This window comes from Pongo pygmaeus, chromosome 4, assembly GCF_028885625.2.
Source record: "Pongo pygmaeus isolate AG05252 chromosome 4, NHGRI_mPonPyg2-v2.0_pri, whole genome shotgun sequence".
NCBI lineage: Eukaryota > Metazoa > Chordata > Mammalia > Primates > Hominidae > Pongo > Pongo pygmaeus.
In genome coordinates, this window is record NC_072377.2 from 174,816,997 (window position 1) to 174,829,683 (window position 12,687).

The 12,687-nt window shown below is 44.8% G+C and overlaps 1 protein-coding gene across 2 annotated transcripts in view; it reads left to right on the plus strand.

The window, feature by feature from the left end:
- DOCK2 (dedicator of cytokinesis 2) overlaps window positions 1–12,687 on the plus strand; it is a 442,257-nt gene that overhangs the window by 163,486 nt on the left and 266,084 nt on the right. For both annotated transcript variants that reach the window (XM_054487363.1, XM_054487364.2), the window contains exon 26: window positions 2,113–2,258. In XM_054487363.1, the coding sequence (XP_054343338.1) occupies window positions 2,113–2,258 (146 nt within the window). The remainder of the gene's footprint in view (window positions 1–2,112; window positions 2,259–12,687) is intronic.

Below are 12,687 nucleotides of genomic sequence, written 5' to 3' on the forward strand. Positions count from 1 at the left end.
TTTTTTTTTTTTTTTTTTTTTTTTGAGATGGAGTCTTGCTCTGTTGCCCAGGCTGGAGTGCAGTGGTGTGACCTTGGCTCACTGCAATTTCTACCTCCCTGGTTTAAGCTTCCGCCTGGCTTAAGTTATTCTCCTGCCTCAGCCTCCTGAGTCGCTGGGATTACAGGTGCCCGCCACCACGCCCAGATAGTTTTGGGTTTTTTGTTTTTTTTTTTTTTTTTTTTTTTTTAGTAGACTCGGGGTTTCACCATATTGGCCAGGCTGGTCTCACACTCCTGACCTCAAGTGATCCACCTGCCTCAGCCTCCCAAAGTGCTGAGATTACAGGCGTGAGCCACCATGTCCAGCCAAGACTGCACATTTCATGTAGTGCTTAAGAGCACTGTCTCTGCAGTTGGGCTGGATTTACCACTTACTAGCTGTGTACACATGACAAGTCCCTTTGTTTCCTCATCAGCAAAATGGGGAAATAATAGTGTCTACCTCCCTTAGTCACTAGGAGAATTTACTGAGATGATTCATGCAAGACACTTGCAACAGTGCCTAGCACATTGTAAGCACTCAAAATACTGTGTATTAATACCATTGGCAGTTATCATTATGAACGTTCCCTCAAGATTCAGATTTCAGGAGGCCATCCTAATTGGGGCCAGGTGTCCAGCCCTTCTCCAGGGGAAGGCAGGGAGCCTATGACAGCTTCTCAGGATTATAGCTCATGACAGTATGACTCCCCCACGTACAGTCAGGGTGCTGTGCCAGAAGGAGTGGGTGTAGCTCTTGGGCTGACAGAATAAGAGATGTCCTCTACCTCTTCTGACCTTTGGCTTATTCTAATTTCTGCCATTGTTCATTGGTTTTGCTTTTTTTTTTTTTTTTTTTTTCTGTAATCACCTCTGTCAGTTTTTAAGTACCTAACGGGCAGAACCACATCTTATCTCTGTACCTTGATAAGGAGAGTATCTTCCACATTAAAGATGTCCAACATCTATTTGTTAGATTTAAAATGAAGTCCTGGTGTGTATGATTCATATTGCAGCTCAAGCAGCATCTGAGTGGGGGCAGCTTGACACATTTTTGGATTTTTTTTTTTCCTCAAGGTTTTCTGTTTTCAAGGGAAATATGGAGACAAAGCTGCGAAGGGCTTCAGAACCTTCCAGAAATTTCCCTGAAACAGCAATGTCAAGAGACATACCCTTCTCTGCAAAAGTTTTAATTTCTTTCTTTCTTTTTCTTTGAGATGGAGTCTCACTCTGTTACCCAGGCTGGAGTGCAGTGGCACCACCTCAGCTCACTGCAACCTCCACTTCCTGCGTTCAAGCGATTCTCCTGCCTCAGCCTCCCAAAGGGCTGGGATTACAGGCACACGCCACGATGCCCAACTAATTTTAGTATTTCTAGTAGAGACGGGTTTCCACAATGTTGGCCAGGCTGGTAAATGAAAGCAATGTGCAGAAGGATGCAAGTGGAAGGTTGTTCATTTTGTGCTGTCTGTACCAGAGAAAAATGTCCAGTAGTACAGGTATGGCCGAATAGAAAAATACATCCATAATAAAGAGTACTACAAAACAGTTAAAAATAACTAAGTTGGTCCCTAAATGTGATAATACAGAAAGTGCTCCAAGAAATATTAGTGAGTGAAAAAAAATCAAGGTTCAGAGTAATATATACATCATGGTCCCCTTGTATAAAATGGAAACAAAGCCAAAATAACTATATGTTTTATACTGATAAACACATAAGTAAAATTGTATAAAAGGATCTTGGAAGTTTATAGTCACAGTATATGACTTAAATGAAATGCAAAGTTAAATTAACACTAGATATTTCATATGGCATATTTTTATATGTATGTGTATATATAAAACATATAGAATATACTAGAATATACAGAATAAAATAACTGGTTGCCTTTGGGTAGGAAGGGTTAGAAAAGGGACTAGAATTGTGAATGATGTTCTCAGGAAATCTTAACCTAATCTTTAATATTTTAATTTTTTACAAGGAGAATGTCTTCATGAACTATTTATTTAATGAAAAATTGTATGCATATATGAAAGAAAAGAAACTAAAAAATGAGGAATTCTACACTCCTCTTAACTGTCTTTATTTCAGAATGCCGGGACATTCTGCTTCCTGTCATCACCAAAGAGCTGAAGGAGCTGCTGGAGCAGGATGATATGCAACACCAGGTCCTGGAGAAGAAGTACTGCATTGAATTGCTCAACAGCATCTTGGAAGTCCTTAGCTACCAGGATGTGGTGAGTCCTCCTGATGATGCAGATATCCTGGACTTAGACTAGGGCTAAGTTGATTAAATTGTGAAATATTGATGCTGATGGATAGCAGCTGGAGTCTAAAGATAAAAGTCAACAGCTTGCTCAGCAGGCCTACTTTTCCTGTGACTAACCCCCATTGCTGTGAAGGATGGCTAGGGGACTGGAGTTAATCATGTAGCATTTTGTCACTGTGTGTCTTGTTGGCCAGGCTTTCTCAGAATGTGGGTATAGACATTATTGCAGCCTTTTAAGATGGCTTGTCCATGTACTCATGCTCTAGTTTGCAGGGGTGGGAGGAGGAGTTTCCTATGCCTAGACAGCATGAAAACTCTCGTGTCTGCTTTCTTAGCTGATTTACTTGGGTTTTGTTTCTTCAGTTACCTTATGAAATGACAAAAATGATTAAGCCTCTTCCTGGATGAGCAGATTGCCGGGGCTCAGATTCCAGAGATAGGGTGTGGAGTAGGATGGTGGTAGGGAGATGCCTGTGGCCGTGAAGTCATTGTGTATTTTGTAGACGTCATTCAGAGATTAGCCCGGGATGGAAACCAAAGGAAAGTCTCAGTGGGAGTAAGTGGAGGGCTTCCAAAGGGCTGAATCTGCAGAAGATAAGCCAGATGGGGTGGTGAAGACTGAGAGGTAGTGATTAGACCCAGGCCTGGAATTCTTAAGCATTGGAAGATGGAAGGAGGGTGCTTGATCTGACCCAGGTTCCTCTGGCAGCTCCTCTTTGTCCTTGAGTAATGTCCAGGAGGTACTCAGTCCTTAGATGGGACTGGCTTCAGAGGACTACATAGACCCAAACAACCAATACATTTTTTTCTAAGCATTTGTGTGAGCATTGCCGCTTTCTCTCTCCTCCCTAGAACATCCTCAGAGAAGAGCTTTCTGAATGAACTGTGTCTATTATTGACTGTAATTCGAAAACTCTGCAGAGCAATATTCCTTTACTGGTCAGATCCATAGTCAACCATTATGATCAATTTCCTTGCATACTGTCTCTCCTGTCTCTTCCTCTCTACACTTACCATCCCAATTAAGCCGCTTCTTGTCTTGTTACTACATATGCATAGCTTGCTTCATTCATTCTTGCAGAAGTATTAATACATATGACATACCGGGTGTGCGCTAGGCACTGGGAACAAGAAAACCTATCCCTAACATATAATGACTAAAATCTAGATGCATATTTGGGGTACAAGAGCTACAAAGCGTGTGTGTGTGTGTGTTTGTGTTTGTGTGTGTGTGTGCGCGCGCGCGCGCCCGCAAGCATTTTTGTCAAGGAAGCCTACACAAAGGAGGTGAAGCTTCAGCTAGTGTTCAGTGGTGAATAATTAATGATCATATCTCTACTTTATTTGTTGGTTTCTAGGCACTGTGCTAAATGCAATCTGCGCATTCTCTCTGCTCACCCTAATCCTAGATACTAAGGCTTATTATTCCCATTTTAGAGAGGAAAAACCTGAAATTCATAGACTTCATTAGCATTCAAGGCCAAATAAATAGAGCAAATAAATGTCAGGGTCAAAATTCAAACACAGGTCAGTCTGATTCAGACTCTGTGTAATCACAGGCATAGGGGATACAAAGGCATGGTCTTTTTCTTTCTACTCCTACCTCATTTAATGGAAAGACAGTATAATAACCAAGAGCTTAGATATTCAAGATTCATTCAGATGATGATGTTAGGGTGATGATGTTTCTATAAGGACATTCAGTAGCCAGCTGTTGAGCTGGTTCCAGTCTTAGCTATTTGATCTTTTTAAAAATTGTTTTTTTTAAAGGGAGATTTCAGTCTTACTCATAGTGTAGAAACATGAGGGTTTGTCTATTATTTCTGTGGTAACATCCTATATAATGTTGCCTCTGCCAGGGAGGTTGATCATGATCCCAGCATTTTGGGTGGCCCAGGGAGGAGGATTACTTGAGGCCAGGAGTTTGAGACCAGCCTGGGCAACATTGCAAGACCTCTGTCTCTACAAAAAAAAAAAAAGGAAAGAAAAGAAAAGAAATTTGCCGGGTGTGGCGGCATGTACCCATAGTCCTAGCTGCTCGAGAGGCTGAGGTGGGGGGATTCCTTGAGCCCAGGAGTTCAGGGTTTCCATGAGCTATGATCTTGCCACTGCACTTCAGCCCAGGTGGCAGAACAGACCCTGACTCTCTGTCTTAAAAAAAATTTTGCCTCTTTCTGTTGAAAAGCCAATTCACAGTGTTTTTTACATTTTAGTAATGCTCAGATCCCTTTAAATGGGGAAAAAAATGTGGGTCTTTGGGAATGTGCCAGTGGCCCCCAGTTTGGGGGACCCAGTTATAATGTGCTAATTGTCAAGTTCCTGGTTTGGTGGAAAGATGGCCCCAGTTCACAGTTATCTGTGAAGCAGGATGCTGAGGCTCTGCCCGTCCCAGGGAAGTGGCCCCCTTGAGCTCTACCCTGACAGGCTGTCATCCTTTTGCACATTCCCTGACATCAGACACTGGTGAGAAGAGGCTGCTGTCTTACACACCCTCGGTACTTAGGGCTTCAAAGCCAAGAAGTGAGTGGGAGGCTCTGAGCTCCCCGTGGGGGATTGTGGCATCTGGACTTGAGGTGTGTGGGAGGTGCGTGTCACTCTTTACCGCCTCTGAGTGCAGTGCTCTTATAATGAATTCTGACTGTGGGGACTAACCCACCCCTTTCTCCGGGTGAGCAACTGTCTTTGCTGGATGAGTTATTAAATACTGTTATCACCATTGAATTTGGTACAAATTTTGATGCTTTTGGTGAGCTTCACATCTCACCTCTCCTGCTCATGAAGATGGAAGTCTCTCTTCTCTTCTTAAAAGCTTCTTCAGTGAATAGGAGGCATTCAGTAGCCATGATTACTTTGAGCTAAACTGAAAATCAGAGGCCCAAAAGTACCTAAATTTCTCGTGTTCTAATATATAGTGGCTCTCAACATTGCCTCATTGCCTGCATAGTCATATCACCTCGAGAGTTTTTTTTTTTTTTTTGAGCCAGGTTTCTGCTTCTGCCTCCTGAGTAGATACGACTATAGGTACCAGCCACCACACTTGGTTAATTAGTTAAATAAGTAATTAATCTGTAGATATGGGGTCTCACCATATTGCCCAGGCTGATCTCAAATCCCTGGCCTCAAGTGATCCTCCTGCCTTGCCCTCCCAAAATGCTGGGATTACAAGCCACCTGGGGAGCGTTTTAAAAGTCAAACCAGCAGGAGGCAGCCACATGGGTAGGAAGATAGGGGTGGGTCCCCGGTGAAACCCCATCTCCAAGCCAAAGACAGTTTAAAACCTGAAAGTCAAGCTATGTGTTAAATCCTCAGACTGGATTGAGTACTTGTCCTACCATTTGGCACACTTTCCTCTGATTGATCCCCACCCTTCACTTATTTTACACAAACTTACCTTTTCCTAATTGGTTTTCTACAAGTCATGCCCACCTTTGAGTGGTGTCTTCACTTTAACCTTTTTTTGCTTACTAACAAACCAATCGGCAGTCCCCATTCTGAGTCCATAAAAGGCCCCAGACCCAGTCACACAAGGTGTGGGGAGGGACGGGGAGGAGACAACTTTCTAATCTTGGGGTAGGGGAACCAGTGCCCCACCTCCACCCCCCACCATGTCCCCCGCCCCCACACTGAAAGCCGTTTTCACTGCTCAAGAAAATTATTCTCCGCCCTCCTCACCCTTCAATGTCCCACGTATCCTCATTCTTCTTGGATGTGGCACAAGAGATCGGGAACCGCTGAGTATGGATGCAAGCTATAACATAGATGGTGAGCTGGATGGGCTGAGCGAGACCTGGGCAGGGCGTCACTGGCTGGGGGTCCCCGGCTTGCAAAGTGACTGAGAAGAAAAATCTTGCATCAAAAGCAGTAATACCTAGGCCCCTGTCCCAAGTATTCTGATTGAATTGGTCTGGAGTTGGTGGGGCATTGCAATGAGAAGGTGATGATTACCAGGTGATAACTGTCAGCCAGTATGAAGAGCCACAGGTGTAGAACAGGTCTCAAACCTGAGCAGGCACCCCCAGTAACCTGGAGGAGCTGTTAAAACACATTTCTGGTCATTAGTCTGGACGGTGGGGTCCAGGCGTCCAGTAACTTATTTTTCTAGCAAGTTCCCATGTGCTGTTGATGCTACCAGTGTAGAGACCATGCTCAGAAACCATTGCTCTAATATGACCTGTCTTTTTTTTCCTTTAGTATTCACTGGAAATAGAGGAATAGCTGGGCTCATTCTCAGTTCTTTACCTTCTTAATTTAAGAGCCCTGTCCAGTCTATAAAATCTAGCATCTTCCGGCTGGGTGCAGTGGCTCACGCCTGTAATTCCAGCACTTTGGGAGGCCGAGGCGGGCGGATCACAAGGTCAGGAGATTGAGACCATCCTGGCTAATACGGTGAAACCCCGTCTCTACTAAAAAATACAAAAAATTAGCTGGGCGTGGTGGCTGGTGCCTGTAGTCCCAGCTACTCTGGAGGCTGAGGCAGGAGAATGGCGTGAATCTGGGAGGCGGAGCTTGCAGTGAGCCAAGATCATGGCACTGCACTCCAGCCTGGGCGACAGAGTGAGACTCTGTCTCAAAAAAAAAAAAAAAAAAAAAAAAAAAAAAGTAGCATCTTCCAATATGCATTTAATAAACCACAAAATGGCAAATATTTCAAACACATTAATTTATACTCATAAATTCATCTTCATGGGATAGAAGGGACATGGAATATGCAAAGATCCAACTTTGAAAATCCAGACTGTAGCATGTGCTGTTTGCTTTCTACAGGCACCAACTTCTCAAAATTGAACACTTAGATGAAAACTAATAAAAAAGGCCCCCAGAGCAAATGTTCTGGATTTTTCTCCTGGTTGTTTGGAGCTTCTCTGCTGACAACAGCATAGCCATTTTTACTGGCTTTTAGTTGGCATCATGGAACAACCCATTGTCCCATCCCAAGCATAGAGACTATGTCCACCTACTGGAGCCATTGCCCAGGGTAGAACCACATGTGGAAATTTAGCAATTATAGTGCAGGATGCCAAGCTTCCATTTGGGGGGCGTTGTGTGTTTGGGGAATGGGACAGGATGCCTGTCTTCAATAGATTGTCATTGTTTGGGTAATTACAGCCCAGAGCAGCAAGCCAACCTTATTCTTTGAAACCCTGGGTGTCATGGTAGGACTCAGGGGGAGATTTCTGCCTTAGCCTGGGTGTTGATTTTTTTTTAATGATAGTGTTGAATTCCCTCACCCAGCTTGCTCCTGGCCTCTTAGCATATGAAAGGGACCAGCTCAGGTGAAGGATAAAAGGCCTGACTTCTTCCTCTATTAACTGGTTTTCTCCCCCTCACTGAGCAAGTTTAGTTGTCAACTCCAGTTACTTTGAAGGGCGGTTTCACACTGCTTCCTTCTGTGCTTTGCTGGCTGCTGAGTAACTGATAACATTTAATATTGCTTCAGACCCAGAGGGAGTTGGTTTTTCCCCTCTTAAGACAGGGTTTTTGTTTTTATGTTTCATTCCTCAAGAAAAAGGAGAGTCGTTGTTTGCTACTCTGCTTAGCAGTCTTAAAGTGGGTAAAGATGACTCCTAATTCTCAAGAGGAAAAGGCGTTGGTTGTATCTGAATCATGGACATAAGGAATTCCCAGAATCATCTTTTTTTAAAAAAATTATTTGAGTCTATTGGCTAAACCTGGGTGGGGGGCTACCAAGGTACTCTTAGTCATGAATGCTTTAAGGGTTCTGATTTTTTTTTTGAGATAGGTTCTCACTCTGTTGCCCAGGCTGGAGTACAGTGGCGTGATCTCAGCTGACTGCAACCTCCACCTCCTGGCTCAAGCAATTCTTGTGCCTCAGCCGGCTGAGTAGCTGAGATTACAGGTGCCAGCCACTGCTCCCAGCTAATTTTTGTATTTTTAGTAGAGACGGCATTTTACCATGTTGGCCAGGCTGGTCCCGAACTCCTGACCTTAAATGATCTGCCCACCTCCACCTCCCAAAGTGCTGGGATTACAGGCGTGAGCCACTGTGCCTGGCCAGGTTTTGATATTTTTATTCACAACTTAGACACCGGTTGGGAGGCTTTTGCTTTTGCTTAGTGCAGTGTCTCTTGCTTGGAATGCTCTTCCAATTTCTCATCTTTCTCTGCAGGTAGAATCCTAAACTTGTTTGGAGTTCAGCTCAGATAACACTTCCTTTCTGAGATTTTCTCAATTCCATTCCCACTTCCTTCCCCTCCGCTCTGCCCCCAGGCAGAATTAGGTACTTCCTTGTCTGTGTTTTCAGAACCATGTGTGCACCCTGATATCCCAGCGCCAATCATTTTGTGTTACTCTCTCCTGTGTAACAGGAGGCTTTGAGTGTGGAAGCTCAGGGAAGCTCAGAGAGCAAGGCATACCCCCTGACTTCACAGAGTTTACGCTTTCAGCTTCAGTCTTTCCCATCCCACTTGAACTGTCTATGCTCTGGTTCCATTAAAATCCTTTCAGTTCCTCACTTGTGCAGCACCCTCTCACTTCTCACTGCGGCGAAGTGCCGTTCACACTGCCTGAATGCGTCACCTCTGCTCTTAGCCTAGCTAAATCCTACCTTCCCCTCAGAAGTCAGGCTAAATGTGACTCTCCTGAGAAGCCTTCTCTAATCCTCTTCCCCATGTCTCTTGTGGTCCAAGGAGCAGCTTGTGCTTGCTCCATTGTGGCACCTGTGTTGTCACCCTCTGTGGACTTTTCTGTCTACCTGCAGAAACCAGAGTGCTATGAGGAGAGAGATCTTGCTGCTCTACCCACCGCCCACTCCAGCACAATGCCTGGCTCTTGAAGCTATCTGAAGGAAGGAATAAATGAATGAATATGTCTCACTCCAATTAATGGCAGGGCCTGATTTCTCCCTGGGGTCTTGTGCGCTGAGTGCTAGCAGGGTATTCTCCTTCTTTTTGCCTTCTTTAGATGTCAGGTGCAGAGGGATGAATTAATCACACTCCTGAGTTCATAACACATCATCTTCATTGGTCTGTGCAAGATCCTCCCCTGTTCTGTGTGTGTATATGCGTGTGCATTTTGTCATAAAACAAAATTGTATCAAATTGATTTTAGTGTTCTAATTGACTCTTACTAGTGATTCATGAGTCAGGCATTCGTATCTGAAAGACAGAAGGAGCTCTCTTGGGCGCAGCAAAGCAGTTGGTTATTGTAAGGTAGCTTGAGCAGGAAAAAGGAAATAGGATGATACAAAAATATGGGTTGGTTAACATCAGGTTACTTCAGGTTACTTTCCTTGTAAGAGTTAAAGCAGGGGGGACTTCCTTATCGTGCCAGCTCAAATGACCATGCCCTTTCCAACTGGTTGCTGTGATCCTTCTGTTTTTAAGAAAAACTGGTCTCTTTGGGGGATTTTCCTGCTTCCTTAAAGTTCCCATTTTAGTGTGTCGCACTTAGCGCAAGCGACTCCATCTTGGTTTGATCTGGGCCTAGTGCAGGAGCTCAGTCCAAAACAATGGACTCCTATGATTTTATTTAACAATTTCTTACCCTTCATCCCCATCTTCTACTCCCATTCCACATGCCCCCCACCCCCCATGAATGATTTGTCTAATGTGTTGAATATGCACGTGTGGTTTTGGGTGCATGTATGTTTACACACAGACTCACACACACACACACACACACACACACTCATGCCTCTCCTTTGAAGAGGATCAGATATGGACAGCAAAGGGCATTAGCATCTTAGCTGTGTGAGAATCCCGATGGGAGGGGAGGGGAGGGGACTGCGGCATGAGCAGGAATCCTCCAGACTAGAGGGCATTCTTGGTGGAGTCCTGCCCCTGACCTGTGTGTGGGAAAGCAGTCCACCCTGCCTGTCTACGCTTGGGCGCCTTCTTCTGAATTGCATCCCCTGTGGCCACTCTGAGCTCTGGGTTCTCTGATAAACCTAGGCAGTTTGCCTGCTGCAGGCTGGAGGGAGGCTGCCACTGCCTCTTTGCATTACTATTTAATTCCCAGGAATCAATACCACCCTGCAAGAGCAGCAGGGTTTTCTTCTAACCTATCTGCTTCCTCGTATTTGAAATAAAAGGCAGGGAGACAAGGCTTGCTGAAATTCTTTTGTCTATGGTGCATGCCAGAGAGCAGCTAATTAAGCCCCAAACCTGAGGTTGAAATACATGAGATCACTGCACCTTCTGCTGTGTGCAAGGCTGCTTTGTTTTCACCCCTTGCTTTTCCTCTGGCTTCCATGGAGTTAGAAATGCCCTCCTGAGGCCAATGGCACAACTTCTATGGATGACGGTATGCCACACACTTCCCCAGCACCTTCTAACCGGCAGTGTGTGTTCTTATACAACACAGTTGTTTGTTTCTGGTGCCAAAGTGGCAAGGTAGATCTTACTATCCCCATTTAACTGGTGAGGAGACTGAGACTCAGAGAGGCTAGGTGACATTCCCAACTCAACAGCCTCTCATGCACCACTTTGCCTCCACCCACTCTGCATCTACACATCGCCAGTTAACGGCACTTTCACCTGCACCATTTCCCTGGAGGAGCCTCTACAGGCTTTAAGTCAGACTGCATCTTGTATCCATTCCACAAATATTTAGAAAGTGCCTAACATGTGCTCTATTCTGTATGCTGGGGCTACGGCTGTGAGCAGAGCAGGGGATAAATTCTAGCTCTGCTGTTATTAGCTGTGGGACATTGAGAAGTCACCTAACTTCCCAACCCCAGAATGGGTCCTCAACCCTGGGTCCATGGCCTGTTAGGAACCAGGCTGCACAGCAGGAGGTGAGCAGCTGGAGAGTGAGTAAAACTTCATCTGTATTTACAGTCACTCCGCATGGCTTGCATTACTGCCTGAGCTCCGCCTCCTTTAGATCAGTGATGGCATTAGATTCTCATAGGAACGCGAACCCTATTGTGAACTGCACATGAGAGTAGTCTAGGTTGCATGCTCCTTATGAGAATCTAATGCCTAATGATCTGTCACTGTCTCCTATCCCCCTGAGATGGGACCGTCTGTTGCAGGAATACAAGCTCAGGGCTCCCACTGATTCCACATTATGGTGAGTTGTGTAATTATTTCATTATGTATTACAAGGTAATATAATAATAGAAATAAAGTACATGGTAAATGTAATGCACTTGAATCATCCAAAAACCACCTGCCCCACCATCCGTTTCGTGAAAAAATTGTCTTCCATGAAACTGGTCCCTGGTGCCAAAAAGGCTAGGGATGGCTGCTCTAACCTGTCTGTATGATGAGGATACTCTTTTCCCAGGTGTGTCAGAATTACAGTAAACAAGAGCACCTGTGAAAAATCCAGCCTTATGCCTGGCAAATAATCTGCACTCTATGCACGTGGCTTTCCTTCTTCCCTCACTGTTCTGCTTCACTCATATGCTCTTTCTGCTGCTCCAGGCTGCTTCTAAAACATCCCTATAAGTCTTTTAAGGACAGTACAGGGCCAAGTGGCTTCCTGGGAGAATGCAAGGCAGGCACTGAGCCTGGAGAGAACTCTGTAGCCCCATTAGTATTAAGGGCAACCGCCAAGCCAGCCCTGGTGGCAGCCAGATGGTTTGGAGCCCTCTCAGTCTCCACAGAAGGCTTGCCAAGATGGATGCTGCTTGCAGATGCTGCTGCTGGAGGCAGGCCTTCTCTGCAGGGCATCTGGGCCTCATAGGAATTCCTGGAGCGACTGGAGAAAGTTGTCTTCCTGTCCTTTCAGGGGCTCCTGCGGGGAATTCCAGAACTTCAGGGCTCCTGATCACCACTGTACAGGGCAGTGAGCTGGAGCTCGCTCTTTCCAGCTCACAAGAACCAAGTATTAAATGTTTAGGAATTTTGTGAGGCAATTATTAAATAACTGCTATTATTAAAAATTGTTATAAAGCTATAATTAAATAAACTATATTAAAATCTAAGGTAATAAGATCTCAAAACTCAAAAACTTCCTGATGAGCTGGCTCCATTTTATTTTTATCTACCCTCTTGAGGTTATTTACATCTATTGTGTCTGTGTGGTGGAAATACTGTCTCAAGCTCTGCTGCTGTGCCTTGAAATCAACCAGGAAGGGGGTGTTAATGCCACAGAAATTGGAAAACGTTGCATATGTCCAAGACTTTATTTTTTTCTTTCTGGAAAAACAATGGACAAACATCTACCAGCACACCCCTGCCGGGACTCAAAACAGTGGCCCCAAACAAGAAAAATCCAGAGACCCAAGGGAGATGCCTGTGCAATTCTCTTCCCCTGGTAGACCCTAAATCTGCCACCCTTTAAGGGTTCTCAAGGGACTTGGTAAAGCCAGTATGCTCCAGGGATGTAGTGTTTTTAAGAAAAGCTAAACACCCAACATAGACCAAGGAGGGGAGATATGTCTCATTTCTCATGACCGTTCTCATTGATCTGCCGTGGCTTCTTTCCTG